The sequence below is a fragment of the Stigmatopora argus genome, chromosome 6, assembly GCF_051989625.1.
Source record: "Stigmatopora argus isolate UIUO_Sarg chromosome 6, RoL_Sarg_1.0, whole genome shotgun sequence".
Lineage (NCBI taxonomy): Eukaryota > Metazoa > Chordata > Actinopteri > Syngnathiformes > Syngnathidae > Stigmatopora > Stigmatopora argus.
Genome location: NC_135392.1, coordinates 18942549 through 18964610, shown reverse-complemented (window position 1 = coordinate 18964610; position 22062 = coordinate 18942549). Strand labels below are relative to the sequence as shown.

Sequence of the window (22062 nt, the reverse complement as noted above, 5' to 3'; positions counted from 1 at the left end):
TTTATTAAATAAACAAACACATTTTAGCGATCAATTTTTTGTATTTGGGCAACTTATGTTTGAGGTGGATCGCTGACAGTCCATGTTTCCTTTCCTCAAGTACAGTACAGTCAAGATGACATTAATCACGTAATGGCTCTATTAAATCTGTATGTATGTAAACAAGTTCAATATCAACAACGCAATAGCTCATGGGTCAATAGCTCAAATTGGATTACATTGTACAGTTAGTCATGCCTAATTAGGTGACGAGTGATTGAAAATTGTTTATTGCTCTGAATCTGTTAATGCAATGGTTTCAAATGTTTTCATATCACCAGCATACAATAGGCTGCAGAGTAGAATTTTTACTTTCAATGGCATTTGGTGAAAGATCACACTATTATGTCTGACCTCCATCACTCAAGCATTATTAACCTGCCAACACTGACTCAGTGCATGTTCTAAAGATCACACACTGAAGTGATTGAGGTTTTAATATTCTTGACCCAGCTTTAATTTCCATCTTGACATTTGGTTTTGATTGGTTTCTCACATGGAATTAATTCTGAAATAGATTTGCCTGTTTGTATATTGGACAAACAGCATGCACTCTATGTATTATTGGATGTATTATTTTTCTATGGTCAGCACATACAGTAAATGTTCAGATTGTTAATCATAATGATACAATCTTGATTCCTAGTGTGGTGATACACTACTTGCTGCGATTTCAAAGTCTGCCACAATTCTATTTGATTTCATGCATTTGAATGAAGACAATTTTCATAACAAAACAACATCTTAAAGATGATAATCTATCAATCTTTGGCGTTTTAATTCATTTGACTTGATCAATGCTTAACCACTCTGTCTTAATCCAGATTGATGTAACTTTTAGACTCCCAATAAATACTATATATTGTTTAAAAATTGTTTACTTCTGACAAGATCCAACACTATGTGCATAGATATTAAGCCTGACGTAGCGACATAGCGATGTGCAATGATCACATCGCAGAACGTGCGATAGTAATAGAGATCATTGGTCATAATATATATGTTACTCTTTAATCAGGCTCACTGCCCAACTTCTTTTGTGTAGAACCAAAAGCCTAGCCTAACAAACTGTGACAGCTGCTCATTAAGTGGTACCTTGATTTTGGACACTAGAAACATGTGTCGCAATACTTAAATTCGGACCCATAATAAACATCCATAATAAACTTCTCTTCAAACCTTTTGAAAAACTTTTGTTGTACACTAAAAGGTAGAGTTCAACATAAAAAAAGATGAATAATTTAAATTTATTTTTTAGGTCTTGCCTCAATTATCGCGACTTCACTTATCGTGAATTCACTTTGCGATTATTTTCTGCTATTAATTCTTATTATTATTTTATTTTATTTTTTTAATTCATAAAAATGTGAAAATCCACACTGAAACTCGCAAGGGGAAGTGATAGGTTCACCATATAGGTATTCCCAAATATTTACCTTTCAACATCTGAACTCATATCCGTATTTCTTGCAAGAAGAGAATCGATCCAAACGCGTCTCCGGTCAAGATCATTCTGATGACTCAATGGCAGCCCAAGAATAAGCACTCTTGGCCGGGCACGGCAGCCCGGGATTAAGCACTCTTGGGCGGGCAGATGTAGCAGAACCGAGCCGTAAAATGACAGCAATCGGTTCAAATCCATCCTAAAACAGCATTTAATGACTAAATACAAATACTGGAGCTCTTTGGACATTAGAACCGAGCCCAGGAAAGTGAATTCCTCGGTAAAATGTTGCGATGATGTCGCGATGGAGGCAAAAAAACGTCTATATACGTCCATTCGCCAAACGGCTCAAAATGCTCTCAAATTCGGTCAAATCCATCCTAAAACAGCATTTAATGATTAAATACAAATACTGGAGCTCTTTGGACATTAGATCCGAGCCCAGGGAAGTGAATTCCTCGGTAAAATGTCGCGATGATGTCGCGATGGAGGCAAAAAAACGTCTATACCAGGGGTGTCAAACTCATTTGGCATCGTGGGCCACATACAGCCTAGGGAGATGTCAAGTGGGCCGGACCATTAAAATTATACCATGCTCTGCTATGAATAACCAAAATATCATGTCTTTCCTTTGTTTTGGTGTAAAGAAGCACAAGAACATTAGGAAAATATTGAAATTGAATGAACTATCCTTTTACAAAACATTTCATAAAACACCTCATATTTCCTTAGACAAATGTGCAATTGACTTTTATCATTCACAAATATGCATTGCAACTGATCCCACTGATTGTACAAAGGCACAAAACTTTAATTGGTACTGAAAAATATAGTAATGCACTTTAAGATTAAAAGAGACTTTTAATGAAAGGAATTTTTAAACCACTTACACATACGCATATAAAATCTAAATGTAATCTTTGCGTGCACCTTACAAACTAAGGAGAGTGATTTTAAATGTGTAATGAAGAAAGTTTCTGTCTCAGTGATGCGGCTTGTCTTCTACTCTGATGGAAAGAGCGCGCCCCTTAGCGGATAATCCATGAATTGCAGCGAATTAAAAATATTAATTCCATGTCTTTTATGCATTTTTTCCACTTTCAAATTATCCTGCGGGCCTGATCGAACCTCCTTGGGGGCCGGTTCCGGCCCGCGGGCCGTATGTTTGACACCCCTGGTCTATACAGACGCTCCCCTACTTACGAACATACGACTTACGAACAACGGTACATATGAACATGCCTGCAAATTGCGTTTATGTCGAAAAATGTTCGTAATTTAGATTTTGTATTGAACGTTGCACAAAGTTTGCAAATCAATTTAATGATGCCATACAGTGCTACCGCATCATTTATGATGAAAAAAAGAAGAAAACTGTGCAATCGTCGTTAGATTGCTTCTTTTGGCCAGTTTCTAATACATAAATATCTCTCTCTCTCTATACAGTACTGTACATATTCTCTCCATTTTATTAAATGTTTTTTTAGTACAAACCAATGCGTGTTACTTATACAAGCCTTAAACATACAAATGCACTTGTATAAACCTTCAATATACTTATATATAGGCCTTAAACATGAATTATAATACAAAATATAGCACTGAATCAACTTAAAAACAAATTCAACTTATGAACAATCGCTCGGAACCTAACTCGTTCGTAAGTAGGGGAGCGTCTGTGTACGTCCATTCGCCAAACGGCTCAAAATGCTCTCAAATTCGGTCAAATCCAGCCGAAAACAGCGTTTAATGATTAAATACAAATACTGGAGCTCTTTGGACATTAGAACCGAGCCCAGGGAAGTGAATTCCTCGGTAAAATGTCGCGATGGAGGCAAAAAACGTCCATATACGTCCATTCGCCAAACGGCTCAAAATGATCTCAAATTCGGTCAAATCCAGCTGAAAACAGCGTTTAATGATTAAATACAAATACTAGTATTTGTATTTAATCATTAAACTAACAAATACTAGTATTTGTATTTAATCATTAAACTAACAAATAATAGTATTTGTATTTAATCATTAAACTAACAAATACTAGTATTTGTATTTAATCATTAAACTAACAAATACTAGTATTTGTATTTAATCATTAAACGCTGTTTGAACGAACGTTCATTCGGCGACCTGTCCGTCTGTCAAACGTCCGTCGGCGAAACGTCTAGGCGAATCATCCGGTCACGACATCATCATTGCTCGCTATGGGCACACCAGTATCACACCTGCCACAAGCAGGTGTATGTCAATGTTCCCTCTAATTTTTCATGTAAAACATGCTGTAAAACACGAAAAACATAAGAGTGGACAGAGCTACTGCCACTGGCTGCCGCTTAAACGGCGCCATCATGGGGAAAGGGGGAAAAAAAAAAAAAATTGGGGGGGGGGATTTTATTTACTGCGCGCCATATGATTGCTGCTGTGCAGAGAAGATGAGAGTAGTGCGCAATTGCGCACGCGCGCAGCTTAGAGGGAACATTGGGGGTGACCCTACTTTGTGATTTTTCAAATATCGCGGCCATGTCTGGTCTACATTAACTGCGATATTCGAGGGATTACTGTATATACCTGGATGGGATAAACACCACCCAAAGCAACCCAGATTTTATGTGAGTTAAAAAAAATGTTGTGGTAACATGGCGTGAAGCAAACAACGCAGACGATCCCCCGAAGACTAACAAAGACACAGGTTTTAAATAGACAGACAAGGGTTGATTACAAAGTACAGACACCTGATCACATGAGGGAAGGGAAACCATGAGGGACACAATAGTCGAAAAGCAAATAAACCAACCAAAACCCCAACTAACTAACCCTAACAGTCAGGAGTCATGAAATACAACTCTGGGATTTTACCTTTGATAACCCTCATCCACACAAAATCTATGCATCTATTTCCTTCAATAATTAGTTATACTTGTCTACCCTACTCTAAAAAAAACAATTAGTACTTAATATCTCATCTTGGGCGGCCCGCCGGCGTGAGTGGTTAGCCCGTCGGTCTCACAGCTCTGGGGTCCTGGGTTCAAATCCAGGTCGGTCCACCTGTGTGGAGTTTGCATGTTCTGGCATGTTGCCTGTGTGGCTTTTCTCCGGGTACTCTGGTTTCCTCCCACATTCCAAAAAAACATGCATGGTAGGCTGAATGTACACTCTAAATTGTCCCTAGGTATTAGTGTGTGAGTGGTTGTCTGTCTCCTCGTACCCTGCGATTCCCGGCTGTCCACTGATTCAGGGTGTCCCCTGCTTCCGGGCCGAAGTCAGTTGGGATAGGCTCCAGCACCCCCCACTACCCTAATGAGGATAAAGCGGTTGAGAAAATGAATGAATTAATTAATTAATAATCTCTCATCTAAATGTCGCAGTTGCCTGCTATGACTATATATATTTTTTTATCAACAACCAGTGTTTTATCCAACTCATCTCACTAATCTATTTCTATTTTACAAATTCACCCCTCCCTCCTCATTTCACCATCAATCTTGAACTCCACTGTAGGTTGATCTGGTCATTTTTGCAATCACTGCCCCCAGCTTTCTTAGCCCTTCATCCCTTCTGTCCACTGCTGCTGTCTGTCTTAACCCACTTTCATGACCAAACAATAGAGACAATGGGGAGCGAACCCCTGAGGCGGCGGGAGGGGATGTAGATCGCGGGGCTAGTGAAACTATCAAAAGGCTGCTCCCCGCAGAGAGAGGGAGAGGAAGAGAAAGAAGGGAGAGGCAGTCAGAAATGCCTACTGCCCATCTGTTGAGGTGCTGAAAAGAAAGAAGGGGGTTGTAAGAGCTGGTGACAGACGACAAAGAGAGAATAAGATTGTGATCCGTGCAAAGGGTGGCAATATATCATATTGTGCTTCTCATGTCGTCACATTATTATACAATATTTCATCCCTTTAAGAAGCTTATAATATTTTCCTCAATATTGGTTTATAGAGAAAAAAAAAATGCTTAAATGATGCTGATATTTTCATTTTTTTCTCATCACCTTTTATCATCTATTAAAGGAGTCTCCAAACTTTTTCCCTTTGTGAGCTACTTTAGACATGCAAATAACATCACAATATTTATCGATACACTTAATTTTACAAGACCAGTTTTTATTATCCTTTTTATTGTTTTGCAAAAGGGGGAAATTTGGTGTGTGCTTTCAGATATCACACAGGCCTACATATCCAGTTCAAAGTTTAAAGAAGGTTAGATATTTTGGCCTTTATGAAGAAAAAAAATGAAAATCAAATGTGAAACTAGATTTGGACAATACAAACATAATCTACATCTACACTTATATATAAATGTAAGTTTGTGTTTGTCCGTACCCTCCGTTCTCTGTAACGGGTGGACCGATTTTCATAAAAATTTACACGGTTGTACTTTAAACATCAGCGAGTGTTCTGGTTTTGTATCGAAATTCTTCCGATATGTATCAAAAATCGATAATCGAAAAAATCGGATTTTTAAAAAAAATGGTCCAAAGTAGTAATCATGCTTGGACACGCGAAGGCGGTGTTTCCCAGCTCAAGATACCTGTACATAATTGTATACACGTTTGCTGTGCTATGCATGTAACTCACATTTTCCTTTTTCATCTAACCCATTTTTCAAGAGTATTTTTTATAGCGCAAGAACTGTCTTCTAATCCTTTTTTATATAACCCATTTTTCAAAAGAGAATTGTATATACCGCAACAAGTGTCTTCTAAATTTATGTATAATTTAAGTTTGCAAGATCAGTGGCCTCTTAACATCAAATAAAATCGATAAAATATAAAAAATAAAATATAAAAAAACTAATGCACAGCGCTCTCCCTCCACCTTTAAATCCACCGGAAATGGCTCCCAGGAAGACCCAGCTCGCACGTCGAACAAGGAAAGCTGCCGCCATTTGAGCCAACAAGTAAAAGGCCCGGCAACGTCAGGTTCTTCTGCTTGTGTTCTATAACCTGAACATAAAATCTGTATAACTCAGAAGCTTCATTTAAATCAAAACCATAACACATGCTCAATGTGCAAGTAAGCCTAACTAGCTCGAAATTATGAAACAAAGAGTTTATCATTTTCCCTCAGAAACATTTTCAGTTAGCAGCTCGGTTAAGAGTAAATAGCTCAATCTCAAATTATTATTTGAATGTCGAAATTTGTGGAATATCACATTCACACCATGAGATCAGTTGAGATGCCTGGCAGTGCATGGTTGAGACAAGAGTGGTGTACATACTGTGGTGTGTAGCCACTTAGGTTAACCCTAATACAGTCAGAATGCTCATCAGTCAGTCTTGTGCGAAATTTTGACTTAATAATATTCATGTTAAAGAAGGCTGACTCGCACAGGTAAGTAGACCCAAACAAAGGAAACTGTCTGACTCTACAAGGCTCCAAAAATGCTGTTGAGACATAAGGTGCACATTATTTTGCATTTTAATTATCTGTTTCTGTTGGATCAACACAAACTAGGTCAGCCATCTGAGCAGACAGATCAGTTATGTCCTCACACATAAAGGGGTTTACCACAAATGCTACACAAGGCTCAACGTTTTTAAAGTCCCCAAATCTGTTACAAAACTCCTTTCAAGCCTTGCCCGAAATGTTCAAACTGGCTGGCCCTGCATGAGTCTCACACATCTTCACATCATACAGAGCTGATCATGTCAGACACAATTTTATTCTTGCATTTGTATGTTCAACTGGCTAATTTTGTCGTGACCGGACATTTCGTCGACGGACAATTCGTCGCCGGACACTTCGTCGTCAGACAGTTATAATAACAGACGGACTTAGGGTTTCGTTAAGAGGGGAGAGATTTGTTCTCGTCGAAGAGGAAGATATCGTTTAAATGGCAACTGACACTAATCTCAATTTATTGGCAACTGACACTAATCTCAATTTATTAACAAAAAGTATGCACTGGTTTTGCGACGGTACTTTCGAAAGTGCACCTGACAACCATGAACTCTATACCAGTGCATACTTTTGCATATTAAAAACAGCACGATCGAGTCGGCCGATGAAGTAAAGACGCAAAGTACAAAAATAATCACACGAACAATGGTATTTCTTTACCAAAGGGAGCATGCCAAAAAACTTGAGTATCAAAAGGTATAACAAAAACAGCACGACCGAGTCGGTGAATAACCTATGGACGCAAAGTACAGTAATACCTCGACATACGAGTGCCCCGACATACGAGCAATTTGAGATGCGAGTAAAATTTCAAGCAAATATTTGACTTGAGATACCAGACAATTTTTGATATACGAGCATACAGGAATACGGGATGAATAAAGTTATCCAATCCAATCCAATTCCTATTCAGATTTACAATGAAGCTGCTTTGAAGCAAATACTGTACGATTACTAAAAACAGGAATCCAACATAAATAACCATGATAGTGGTCACATCCTCTGAATATCACCTGCACCTAGTTACGTATAGTTTTGTTTATTACATATAGCAAATGAACAAAGAATATGAATATACTAAAAGAACAATAGGTGCAAATAAGCCTGAAGAAACTGGTATTGAGCATTTATTCACGTGAAGTGAATCTGTGCTTCCTCTGGCCTTATTACATCTGAAAATACCAATGTGTCATCAGTCCTTGATATACATTGTAATGCAGCCGTGTGGCAGAATTTGAAGGAGGAAGAACTCTTGTCCTGCATATTTAGTAGTAGAATGAAACAAGGAAACATTTACAAAAGGAAATTCGAGTACATTTGTTCTATCTGCCAAAAAAAAGATTTTTCAAGCTTTAATAAGATGTACAAATTTGAAGAAAGAAATTAAGAATTAAGAAATTCAAATTCAAATAGATGAGGCATGCAGCATAAGGGTTGAGTTTGGTTTATTTAATAAAGGGACAATACATATTAATGAACGCAAACATGTTCATTTCAATGAACATGTATAATAAAGTATGCAAAATTATAGCCTAAGACTAATTTCCATCCTTACTCCTTTGTGCAGTTTGAAGATAAAATCAATAAGGCAATACAGGACAAATTTCTTTCACAGTACTAATTATGTTTATAAATAAATTTGATTTCTTTTATTACTTTATTTCTCAGAGAAGTAAATGTATGTCTGTCATTAATCATTTTGTTTTAATTGGTATTTTCAGACCATGGTCTCGTTAGTTCATTAATTCCTGTATAGCTTCATTTAACCATGGGAGGTTCTCTCTCGCCGCGCACCCGAGGCGATCATGACAACTAAAGGGGAGCTCTTTTTAGAAAGTAGGCTGTGGCCAAATCGTTGTTAAAGTTTTGTCAGTGGGAATTATCAGAGCTGAGTTGTGACCTTTGCCTACTAACAAGCTTTCCTCATTGCTGCTTTGTCTGCAGATATTAGAGTAAAATCACATGAACACGAATAAAGGAAGGCAGTCTCAAAGACTATTTCACAGTACAAATCTCCTTGGATACATTCATGTTATCACCCATAATATGCCGTTAGAGAAAATGTAGAGAAGGCTGCTGATTTGTGCAAAGAATCGCATCGCATCCCATGCTCTTTCTTGCACAGGTTTGCCGCTGTCTATCAATTTACCCAAACTTGAGCTCAAACGCCCTTTCCTTTGGAGGAAACTCACATTGGTCTATATTTAAATGATATAAGCAAACAGCCTCCTTCCCTTTAGACTCAGTGGCATGGTAAAAGTGTGCTGTTCACTAAATTGTTTGAATAATGAAGTCAAGCAGTGTAGAAATAGGATGGAGTAGAAATTAGTAAAGATGATCTAATGTCATGCAAAGGAACAATAGGATGAACAAAAATTTTAGTTGGGAAAAATCTATATTTTTATGGCCGATGTTTTCCATTGCGGGCAGCCGGTGGAGCGAGTTCTGTTGAGATCTGGAGTCAAAGGTTCGTTCCCAGTTTGCATGTCCTCCCCGGGCTTGCGTGGGTTTTGTCCAGGTACTCCGGTTTCCTCCCAAATCCCCAAAACAGTAATGGTAGGCTGATTGAACACACTAAATAGCCCCTAGGTATGAGTGTAAGCATGAATGGTTGTCCGTCTCATTGTTCTATTGTTAGCTGGGATAAAGTGGAGCCCAAGGGTCGCACCTTGTGAGGATAAGTTGTTCGTAAAATGAGTGACTGAATAAGTTTTCCATTGCATTACACACTGAAGCTGGCAATCCCTACTCCTGGTCAAGTCACAAACCCTAGATAAATTCATTTTTCTAGCCCAGCTAAAAAAAAAAATATTTTAATTTTTTATGTTGGATTTAACACTCTAAATTGACCATATGTATGAGTGTGAACGTGCATAGTTGTCCTTCTTGTGTCCTGTGATTGGCTGGGAACTAATTTAGGATCTCCCCCGCCTGGTGCCCATTGTCAGCTGGGATAAAAGACAATACGCATCCCGGCTTACACCACTTCCACTTCAACCTGCTGCCCTCTGGAAGGCGCTACACAGCCATATCAGCCAAGACAAACAGACTCCAGCAGTTTCTTACCACTCAACTCGAATTCTGTACCTACGACCTAATCAAGACTTATTACTACTACTTATACAACTTATTTAATAAGTTGACCACTTATTTATCTATTTCTATTTAGTGTCTGTTTATTTATCAGTACTATATATTGATTATCTATGTGTTTGTTTGTTTGTGTGTTTGTTTTTTCATCCATAGACTCAGCAAGTGGTGCGCTCTCAACAACTTGGAGCTGAACGTCTCCAAAACCATGGAACTCATCCTGGACTTCAGATGGAACAAGCCCACTCGGCTCTGCTGACCTCACTTGGACTACTTATTTATTTCTTATTCATTGATTATTTAATGATTATTTATCTCTACTATATATTGATTGTGTCTGCTTGTTTGTTGTTGCATCCATAGACACATACCTCATCTCATCTCATTTTCTGAACCGCTTTATCCTCACTAGGATAACGGGGGTCCTGGAGTCTATCCCAGCTGACTTCGGGCCAGAGGCGGGGGAAACCCTCAATTGGTGGTCACCCAATCACAGGGCACAAGGAGACAAACAACCATCCACGCTCACACTCATACCTAGGGGAAATTTAGAGTGTCAAATCAGCCAACCATGCATGTCTTTGGAATTTGGGAGGAAAACCCACGCAGGCCCCGGTAAAACATGCAAACTCCACACAGGTGGATCGACCTGGATTGTACCAGGTCCCCCACTGTCAGGCCGACACGCTAACCACTCAGCCGCCGGGCCGCCCCACTTGGACCACTTATTATTAAACAAATAATCTGAGTATAACTCGCTGTAGCGACCTCTAATGGGATGAACCCGAAAATCGCAACAAAGACTCAACAGTCTACCTCTCCTAAGAATTGGTAGTCAATTTCTACTTTCTCAGCAGCTCTCTGCTGCTCTCAACTGGACAGATGAAATCAGACATTTCCTTCATTTGGAAATGCCAATGAAAATCAAATTAAAAGACTAGGAGTGAAAAAGGTAGTGTTGTCTCATCTCATTTTCTGTACCGCTTTATCCTCACTAGGGTCGCGGGGGGTGCTGGAGCCTATCGCACCTGACTTTAGGCCAGAGGTGGGGGACACCCTGAACTGGTGGCCAGCCAATCGCAGGGCACAAGGAGACAAACAACCATCCACGCTCACACTCATACCTAGGGGAAATTTAGAGTGTCCAATCAGCCTAGCATGGATATCTTTGGAATGTGGGAGGAAACCGGAGTCCCCAGAGAAAACCCACGCAGGCCCAGGGAGAACATGCAAACTCCACACAGGTGGACCGTCCTGGATTTGAACCCAGGTCTCCTAATGTGAGGCCAAAGCGCTAACCACTCGCGCCACCGGGCCGCCCCCATCCAAAATTGTTTCAGTTTTATTCATGTTTCAATTCGGCTCAATACGTATATCATTTTGTATTTACGACTGTTTAGTGGTGGGGCGGGCCAGTGGGCGAGTGGTTAGCGTATCGGCCTTACAGCTCTGACATCAAAGGTTCAATCCCACGTTCTCACCTTCCTATGTGGAATTTGGATGTTCTCCCTTTTTCTTAAAGTTCAAATCCACGCTGAAACTCATAACCAGAAGCCAGTCTTGCTACTAGCACTCAGCACTGAAGGAATTGTTTTTCTTTTTTTTTTAAATAGGGGTGACCCTACTTCGTGGATTTTCACTTTGAGCGGGGAGGGTCTGACCCCCCATTAACCGCGATAATCGAGGTCTTACTGTATTACGCATCAGGAAAAATGAAATTCTGTGTAGGTTTTTTGTCTCATTTTAAGAATTAGTTTGTAAGTTGTTTCTTTTAAAATACAACGTAAATGTTTTTGAAACCCAAGTTTTTTTGTGCTCCAGACACTTGACCGTCAAGTCGGATGAGAACGCTTCTCAAAGCCTTTGACGGAGGGTGTATTTGGTGAGCACAGACACAGAGAGGAGAGTACGTACCTCAGCTTGTTCTTACTACCGGTACCGGAATGCACATCCGTTCAGCTCTCATTACATTAGTCAATAAATTGGCCTCCCTACACTAGATGCGGCGTCATTGAAAACATAATGGCTCAACGACTCATATCATTATCTGTATAGTTAAAGAATACTGAAGCCAAAACCTTATGAGGCAAGAACAGATTTTTTACATAGCAACTTTGTAAACACTACAAATCCAGACAATCTGAGGCATACTAGGGGATCTCTGATAAACAATGTGATGAAGATAGAAGAGAGTAAGAAGGCCAGGTAAGAGGTCGGCGCAGGAGAACTGGTGATCAAAGTACCACATCTCTAAGCAAAAAGCTACCTGGGCAGGGTTCAAGATGAGATTTCGGAAGAAAGTAAGTCAACAGTTCGGCCTGTGAGTAGTGTGTCAGCAGATGCCCAGGTACAACCCTACCTCTCAGAGCAAACCACTCTGAGACATAGTAAAACATTAGATTATTGAAGAAAGCAGACTATACACTAGCTGACTAACTAGAGACTTTAAAGTGCATAGGCCTACATCCTCGATGGCAAAAGGAATTTCCTCTCCCTTGACAATATAATATAATATATTAAAAATAGGGTGGCCCGGTTAGCATGTCAGCCTCACAGCTCTGAGGTCCTGGGTTCAAATCCAGATCACGTCCACCTGTGTGGAGTTTGCATGTTCTCCCCAGGCCTGCATGGTTTTCCTCCAGGTCCTCTGGTTTCCTCCCACATTCCAAAAACAAGCATGGTAGGCTGATTGGGCACTCTAGGTTGCCCCTAGGTATGGGTGTGAGTGTGCATGGTTGTCCGTCTCCTTGTGCCCTGCGATCGGCTATCCACCGATTCAGGGTGTCCCCCGCCTTTGGCTCGGAGTCAGCTGGGATAGGCTTCAGCACCCCCCGCGACCCTAATGAGAATAAAGCGGTTCAGAAAATGAGATGAGATGAGAAAAGTGAGAGCGCGTGGTTATTTGGCCCATTGTGCCCTGTGATTGGCCCCACCACCAATGCTCTAAAGTTTAGAGCATTGGTGGTGGGGCCAATCAGGTTCTAGAAATGTTTAGAGTCTAAACATTTCTAGAACCTGTTCTTCCCAGGCCCTCAGAATTGTCATCATTTGTATGTCCAAATACTGATAAGGCATTGTGAATATACAGTATGTACACCACTTTGCTCATTTAAAGGCTGATAAATTAGGTCCAAGGTCACTGTGTAAATCTACTGCATTGTGCGCACACATATCCACCCCTTAACCTATTAGATGAGGCTGTCCATGAGTTGAGATGTGACATAACACATTGCATTGAAACTAGCTCATCCCGTTACCATCTTGACACTGCTGTGTAGCAGTGAGACTGTTCGCCCCCTCTGCATCCGATGTTGCAGCTTAAGAGCTAACCCATGAAAATACAACTTGCTGGCTATTTTTTCTGGCACATCCTCTGCAATGACAACCACTGTATGCTTACGTCACATGCAAGCTGAAAGGCCACCGCAGACGCAGATGGTGCAACGAGGCCTATTCTTTTCAGGGGGTTTGCAACATACACGTACAGTAGCTGCAGTTTGCGCAGAGCGACAAAAAAGCTCCCAAATTTGCAGCATCATCCAGCTGATGCGCAAAAGTGACAACATTACCCACTCGGTATTGTCATATTTCGTATCCTCTGTTTAACATGGCACCGGGGGGCGATACGTCCCCGTGATGGGCGCCACAACTACAAATACATATACTGTATAAGTACGGAAGGGTCTTTACCTGGGCTCGAGCGCCGCTCTTTAGGAAATAGTTCACCACCTTCAGCTCTGCGGCTGCAGTAGCATAAGAATTACAGCCACTTCCTTTCGGCGCTGTCCGTGGTACTGAAATTGGATTGGTGATCGATTGTTGCCTGCGACTGCGGCACAGGTTCTACTGCTCTACCACTTACTTCTTGGTTTCGGCACTCCTTTTCGTCCCTCCTCTTTCTCAGCTGTTCTCGCGTTGGTCCACAAGGTTGCACAGTGGACCCTGTAACCAGGGGGTGGCGACAAATCTCTCTTTGGTCCAGCTAGGTGCTCAAGCACCACAACATCGTGGCACCCAATGCCAAAATTCTTCTAAGGATGAACATATTGTATCTATCTATACACATGCACGAAAAGTTTGAAGTAATATTTTTTTCTATCAATTTTGGTTTGCATACTACCAGGTTCACAGAATCATTGATTGGCATTTTATTAATTCGTTCATTCAGAAATCCCAAAGAGAAATGAAGTTAAAAGTGGAAATGTGAAAAGAATTGACACAATGAGAAATCCCATTGAATTTTGTGATTCAAATGATGTGACGTATGCGGGGTATGGAGCATGGTAGGACCCAAAAGCAGGGAAGCAGGTGGATACGGGAAGTGACTGTGCACAAAGGTAATTTTAAGAACTTGGGAGGCTCTCAAAAATAACAACGACTTAACAACTAAAGAACCAAACCAAACCAAACCTTACTGGTAGCGCTGGATTTTGAGGCATCAAACATTGTTTCGACAAATTTACACACAGCATTGACACAGTGTTGACACTGCGTTGCTAAATAATGAAACCTGGTGACCTTTAAAAAAAAATCCCTGCAGGAAACGGTTGACAGACTCAACTGACATTGATTTGATGACCTATTGTATCCAATACCATCTTTTACGTGTTTGTATTCAGTTTCTTGTTCCATATGTCATGTAATTAAAATGCTCTTTGATATTTGATACACACTTGATAAAGTAAGTGAATATCTGTCATATTGTCAAAACCAAAGTGTAAGTGCTTTGAATAACAATGACAATTGTCTCATTGTTTAAAAGATTTTTATTTTTATTAATGAGTTTGTCCAGTGTCCATTTTGTTTCTTTGTCGCAATTTCTCCAGCTTTGGAGAATATGGGTTCGCAAGGCACAGAAGACGCTGGTGTGCATAGGAACTGGTCTGCTACTCAAAATTCATGTTTTCCATGGAGGTCCTCTATCTTTGACCACAATATTTGCTAAGCAATGAACGCGTTTACTAACTCGTCAATAACTCTATGCTCGTTTTGCGCCTCCATCCTAATGACAGATGTGCTTCTTTATAAACACTGTATGGCAAGTGACTGCTGTGTCAACACAGTTCCTGCATTGGTCACGTGACTACCTTAAAGCAGTACGCGCACCGACACAGGGTTTGCCCAAGGAGCTCGGTGCACCCATCAGCGCATCTGTGTCGCTGGACCCATCACTACTTACTGGGAAGACGAGGAGCACTGGACATGGGGAGAGCATGCATGAACACCAGCTGACACAAGAGACGATCCGACCAGGACTGACAAATACACAGGGTTTAAATAGACAGACATGGGTTGACTTAGACTAGATAACTTTATTCATCCGCATTCGGAAAATGTCACTGTCACAGTAGGAAGAGGGTGAGAATACAGACACAGGAAAAGACATTTTAGACATAAATAAATATATAAATAAATAAGCGTGTTGCTGAAATATATATAATATATGGTATATATACACACATATATATATATATATATATATATATATATATATATATATACATAATATAATATATTATATATATAATGTATATATGTATATATATAATATATATTTATATAAATATATATATATATATATATATATATATATATATATATATATATATATATATATATATATATCGACGCTACTGTCATCGATCGTTACTATTGTCACGGTATACCAGCAAAAATTATCCTCAATCGTATGTATTTTTTTAGCGGTGCGTACGGCAATATTGATAAAGGATGACATGCGCATGCGTAGATATACATAGAGTAAATATCGTGGAAGCAAGCATGGAAGAGCCACCTAGTAAGAAACGAAGAACTCAAGGATCGGGTCGACACCAGAAAGAATGGGAGTTACTTCAAGGTGAATATGCTGGCTGGATTAAAGCATCGTTAAGAGGCACTCAATTCTCATTCTGTGTCCCTTGCAATAAAGACGTGAAAGTTGCTGCGACTTTGTATGCAAATTACCTTTGTTATTTCTATTACACTGTCTGGTTACCGCGAGTAAACATGCGTTGTACGGTGTTTGTAAGGTTTTTTTGGGGTTTGTAAGGGGAATCATAATCATTTATAAGGGCAGTTATCGGCAGAGGTTGACAGGTATGCCACAGTGTCGTAAAAGGTCCTCAGAAGTGTCCTGCACACTCCAAAGGACCGTAGTCTCCTCAGTAGGTAGAGGTGGCTCTGGCCCCTTTTATACAGGGCATCTATGTTTGTGGACCAGTCTAGTTTGTTGTTGAGGTGAACACCCTGGTACTTGAAATTCTCCACGATTTCAATGTATGTACCCTGGATGTTCACCTGAATGGTCTGTTGAGGATTCCTCCGAAAATCAATTACCATTTCCTGTCTTACTGGTGTTGATGTAGAGGTGGTTTTGCCTACACCAGTCAACAAAGGCTGTGATGACTCCCCTGTACTCTCTGTCGTTCCCGTCTATCACTCGTCCAACAATAGCGTTGTCGTCAGAGAACTTCTGGAGGAGGCAGGTGTCTTTATTATGTTTGAAGTCTGATGTGTAGAGGGAGAAGAGGAGTGGGGAGAGCACCGTGCCTTGTGGGGCCCCCGTGCTGCAAGCTACCACATCAGACGTACAGTCCTGAAGTCTCATATATTGTGGTCTGTCAGTGAGGAAGTTGATTTAGGCTAGGTGGTTCCTTACTCCAGCCTCTTCCAGTTTCCCTCAGTAGGACCGGCTGAATGGTGTTGAACGCACTGGAAAGGTCAAAAAACATCATTCTCATCGTGCTTCCTGTGTTCTCTAGGTGTAAAAGAGACCTGTGCATCAGGTACGTGGTAGCATCTTCCACACCAAGGCCTGGACGATAGGCAAACTGCAGAGGGTCCAGCTCTGCATTCATTAGGGGGCTGAGGTGATTGAGGAGGATTCTCTCCATTGTCTTCTTTGGAACTGGGACCATACAGGAAGTTTTCCACAAGGTGGGGAGCTTCTGCAGACTGAGGCTGAGGTTGAAAATATGCAGAATCACTTTGCCAAGCTGATCCGCAGTCTCTCAGTTGTCTGGAGCTGAGACCGTCTTGACCGGTAGCCTTCCTTGCCTCGATCTTCTTAAGCTGTTTTATCACCTGATCGACATTAATGCAGAGACCGGTGGAAGAGGGGGAGGAAGAGGAGGAGAAAGAGGGGGAGAGTTGCTTCTGGTCTGGGGGGTCAGGGGAGTGGGGGCAGAACTGAATCTGTTAAAGAACTGATTCAGTTCATTGGCCCACTCCCTGTCTCCAGACTCCGGGTCTCTCACTGTTGCCTCCATGGCCCATAGTAGAAGTAATATCGCAAATGGATGCTGAGGTGCCTTTACTTATTGCTCTGCAAAGGACACAACAATTGGGTGGCCAATTAGTCCATTTTTGGACCCACAATCAGGTTTACAGTGGACCCCAGCATTTTCACAGGGGTTAGGGATTGAGCATTGCTGCCAATATGCCAAAACTACAAATGTGTAAAACCTCCAGAAAATTTCTCACACCTAATTTTCATGCCTATAAAGAAACAAATTGCAAATACGTTCAACCTCCATAAACGTGCTCACATCTTATTTTGATGTCTTTAAACATTCCACAACACCATAGAATGCTCACTCTTCATTCATTCATTTTTTACATGGGCACTGTAAAACTAGAATTTGGCTTAGTTCTGTGATCGAGTGTGTACACTATTGCCTTTTGCTCAATTTGTGCCATCAATGGCAACCAATTAGTTAAAAGGGAACCTTAAAATGCCCCAAAACCAACAGGAACTAACCTGGAAATGGCCAAAAATCACCAGAAAGCCACCAACACACAGGATGAAGCACTGATGAGCAATGGGCGGATCATTGCATTTTTTCAGTTTTTTCCCCCCCGTTAGTCAAATAGCGTATATACTACTTCTCCTTGGCAAGTGGTTGTGCGTTATCCTATTGTGAGGACATTCGATGTCATCAGAAATAAATTTTGTACATGGAAAATATCGACATTTGTGTGCATAAATCAATTTGGTTTTATTTCATCCCTGCTCACCACAAAAGGACAGTGCATTGGGAGTCATATGGAGCTCATAGAACTGTACAGTAATGCCTCGACATACAAGTGCCCCGATATACGGGCAATTTGAGATACGAGTAAAATTTCGAGCAAATATTTACCTTGAGATACGAGACAAATTGAGCTTTGAGTGTTAAGTTAATATATTTAGTCAAGGTTAACAAGGAGTTTGGGGTGGGAATTTACTTTAATAATAGCTAGCAGTGATAAAAAAAAAGCTGCCTCAACTGCCAATCATGTCAGACAGTTCCTGCAGTAGATCATCCTCTCCTATGCCATGTCTTCGTGATTTACTCTGAGATGTCTTCAGTACAAAGCTAACACAGAGAGATGCCATCAGAAATAAATTTTGTACATGGAAAACATCAACATGTGTGCACAAATCAAATAGGTTTCATTTCATCCCTGCTCATCACAAAAGGACAGTGCATTGGGAGTCATATGGAGCTCATAGAACTGTACAGTAATACCTCGACATACGGGTGCCCCGCCATACGAGCAATTTGAGATACGAGTAAAATTTCGAGCAAATATTTACCTTGAAATACGAGATAAATTTTGATACACGAGCATATGCCAGGTGTGAACAACATGGGCACTGTCTTTCCCGTCGCAACTCCCTCGTGCAATGTCTCTTTATTTTTGAGTGTGTCTGCATCGTAATCCAAGTTCATTTAAATTTGTTTATGTTATGTTACGAGAGCGTTGCTGTGCAAAAAGTTCCCCCCTTCCCTTCCTCTCTCTCTCTGTCCCTCTCTCCCCTCTGCGAAATCCGTCTAATTTTAGTAATATTAAACACATTTCAGTACTATTAAGCCACTAGTTATTTGTTACTTTGTTAATAGATGCCGAATTAGAACAAATAAAAATGTTTTTTCCAATCCAATATCCTGTTTTTGGTGTTTTTTCAGAGGGTTGGAACAAATTAATTTGATTTTAGTTAATTTCTATGGGAAACGTTCATTTGAGTTACGAGTAAATCGACATACGAGCTCAGTCCCAGAACGAATTAAGCTCTTATCTCGAGGTACCACTGTAGTGGCAAATTTAATTATATTGTGTTTTAAGGGTATTCTGTTAGGTATCAACAACGTTAAGCACGTAGCAAGTACCATAAAGGGTAAATAGTAATTCAATTTTCTGTCGACTGACGGTTCCTTGGAAATGATACTCGGCTCCAGCCGACTGGTTCTCTGGTGTGGAGTCTAAAATGGGTGTTAAGGTGTGCAGACTGGTTGAAACATTTGCCACACACATGACAACGAAACGGCTTCTCGCCAGTGTGTATACGATGGTGTCTTTTGAGCATGCTGACTGTGGTGAAGCTCTTTCGACACACTGTGCAGCTGTATGGCTTTTCCTTAGTGTGCCAACGTGTGTGGACTTCCAACTGGCAGGCAAAGCTGAAGCTTTTCCCACACTCTTTACAGCTGTGCCACCTATGAATGGTTGGGTGAGAGGTACGAGATGAAGGTGACTTGATGGATTTCATGTGTTTTAGCTTTAGGGAGTTTACACTTTGCTTTCTACTGGCGTAATGTGGTACTTTAACCTGGTCCCCTTTGGATTCTGACAAATCTTTCTGGGTGGTTGTGTGGCTATTTGCAGCAAGACCACATGAATCACTGTGACAGTCTTTGCCATCCAATATGACAGTCTGTGTGGATGATGAGCTGCTGGCTCTAAATTGTTCTTCATTGTCCAAGTCTTTTTGTGTGTCCGGCTGAGATGGCAAAGGAGAAGATCCAGTATGTGTACCACACACATTTTTCGGAAATAGAGACGCCGACCATAGTTGTGTCTCAAAATGACCGCATGGTTCTTCTTTTGGGTCTCTTTCAACATGCATGCACTCACTTGGAACATCTGTGAGCGTGCGCTCTTTTTTCACTTGTGGTTGCACAATGTCTCCCCTTTCAAACTCGAAGATGTGGTGATCTTGAGACTGGACAAGGGGAGCTTCTGAAAGGTAACATATCACACGGGCAGAGAATTTCAAGTTACAAAACGCGATATCTAAACATTTCAAACATCCTCTTGTAGCATCCCATATTCATTCATTTTCCGTAACATTTAACCTTCACAAGGATCACGGGGGATGCTTGAGCCTATCCCAGCTAACTATGGTCACCAGGCAAGGTACAGCGTGAATAGATGGCCAGCCAATTGCAGGGGACAAGAAAATGTGCACACACTCAAACCTAGGAGCAATTTAGAGTGATCAACCAGGTTACAGTGCATGTTTGTAGGCTGTGGGAGGAAACCAGAGTACCTGGAGAAAACCCACACCACCCTGTGGAGAACATGCAAACTCCACACAGGAAGGTACGAACCTGTGAATGAACCCACGATTTTAGAACTGTGAGGCCAACACGCTGACCACTCGTAAACCGGGCCGACATCATCCGATTTTTTTTTCATTTTCTGAACCGCTTTATCCTGATTAGGGTCGCAGGGTGTGCTGGAGCCTATCCCAGCTGACTTCGGGCCAGAGGCAGGGGACACCCTGTATCGGTCGGTGGCCAGCCGATCGCAGGGCACAAGCAGACGGACAACCATTCACATTCACACTCATGCCTAGGAGCAATTTAGAGTGTCCAATCAGCCTACCATGCATGTCTTGGGAATGTGGGAGGAAACCGGAGTACCCAGAGATAAACCACTCAGGCCCGAGGAAAACATCCAAGCTCCAAACTCCATGCAAACTCTGATTTCCTCCCACATTCCAAAGACATACATGGTAGGCTGATTGGACACTCAAAATTGCCTCTCGGTACGAGTGTGAGCGTGAACGGTTGTTTGTCACATTGTGCCCTGCGATTGGCTGGCCACCAATACAGGGTGTCCCCCGCCTCTGGCCCGAAGTCAGCTGGGATATGCTCCAGCACCCCCGCGACCCTAGTGAGGATAAAGCAGTTCAGAAAATGAGAGATGAGACTTCAAGGTGAAGCTTTAAATCCCATTGTAGTACTTGTAAAATGACAATTTGGCCGCGCCCTCAACAATGCACGCATGTAATTTTTGTACAATTACTAATTTTTCAGCACATAATCAAACTTGTGACATCTTGAAACCAAATATTAGAATTTTAATACATAAACTATATAATGGAAAATAAAGAAAATGTTACATTGATGATTCCAGTTCACTATGTGTAATACATTATTGGTTATTTTATCCAGAGGATTTTCCCTTATGACTGTTTCTCTAAAGTTAATCAAAAAGTTTGTAGCTTTTGAAGTGATAGCCACGAAAATGACCCCAAAAAAATCATCACAAGGCATGGTGTGGTACGACAAAGAAAAAAAATCAACTATAAGCTGCTCCTTCTCGCCTTGAGCTACCTGGTTGCAGGAGTCTTTGAACGGCGACATTGAGGAGTCGTTTCAGGCGCTCGTTCTCTTTTTGGGAACGTTGAATTTCACTCTGATATTCAAGAAAGGTGTCTTTAATGGCTCCAAAAATCTCCTGGGCGGCCGCTGTCATTCTGTCATTCAGAAAAACGTTCAACATCTCTAGCTTGGTCATGATTTGTACTGCGGAGCGCCCTTCTGTTTACGTCTGCTCACCCGGAAGTGAAAGCCTCATGGTTTTCATTGACATCATGTATAGTGTTAGATGTCTTCTTTGCGCTGTGAGAAAATAGCCAGAAAAATAACATGACAACCATTTAAATCATTCATTCTTCAAGCGGCAAGCCTGACGACCTCGATAACCGCAAAATTTTACACCAAGCCTATCATTCGTAAAAGGATTTTCATATAGTAACTCTGAATGCAATTACTTATTTCTCTTCAGTGGTGAAAATTTTCCCCGGTCTTCCAATTAACACAATATGCCTATATTTGTAAAATGTCTTGTTCAAAAAGTAATCACCATTTAGTTTTTAGTAGATATTTGTTGTGGCCAAACAGAAGATATAGGTGTGTTTTGTTTTTGTTTGGTAATCCTATTTAATTGTTTTTTATATACCTACTTCCTTGAGAAGTTTTTCACAGTACGTAGTTTAAAAACAAATAGTATGAGTCTTTAAACTCTTGTTTTTTTTTCA

General features: G+C 40.9%; 2 protein-coding genes across 20 annotated transcripts in view; both read right to left on the bottom strand.

Annotated features, from left to right (window-relative positions):
- The window catches only part of nfasca (neurofascin homolog (chicken) a), a 137590-nt gene extending 123701 nt beyond the window's left edge, over nucleotides 1-13889 (bottom strand). For 17 of the 19 annotated variants that reach the window (XR_013300776.1, XR_013300780.1, XR_013300777.1 and 14 more), the window contains exon 1: nucleotides 13662-13869. The gene's annotated coding sequence lies outside the window, so the exon portion shown is untranslated. Of the gene's footprint in view, nucleotides 1-13661 lie in introns of all 19 variants that reach the window. The other 2 variants (XM_077603957.1, XM_077603960.1) reach the window with 1 other exon arrangement.
- Nucleotides 13890-17870: 3981 nt separating this feature from the next.
- On the bottom strand, nucleotides 17871-21578 carry LOC144075761 (uncharacterized). Its single transcript, XM_077603122.1, has 2 exons — nucleotides 21356-21578; nucleotides 17871-19973 (listed from the first exon to the last, which is right to left on the bottom strand). Exons 1-2 carry the CDS (start codon nucleotides 21537-21539, stop codon nucleotides 19144-19146), a joined length of 1014 nt encoding a protein of 337 aa, XP_077459248.1. The 5' UTR covers nucleotides 21540-21578; the 3' UTR covers nucleotides 17871-19143.
- Between the last annotated feature and the right edge of the window lie 484 nt (nucleotides 21579-22062).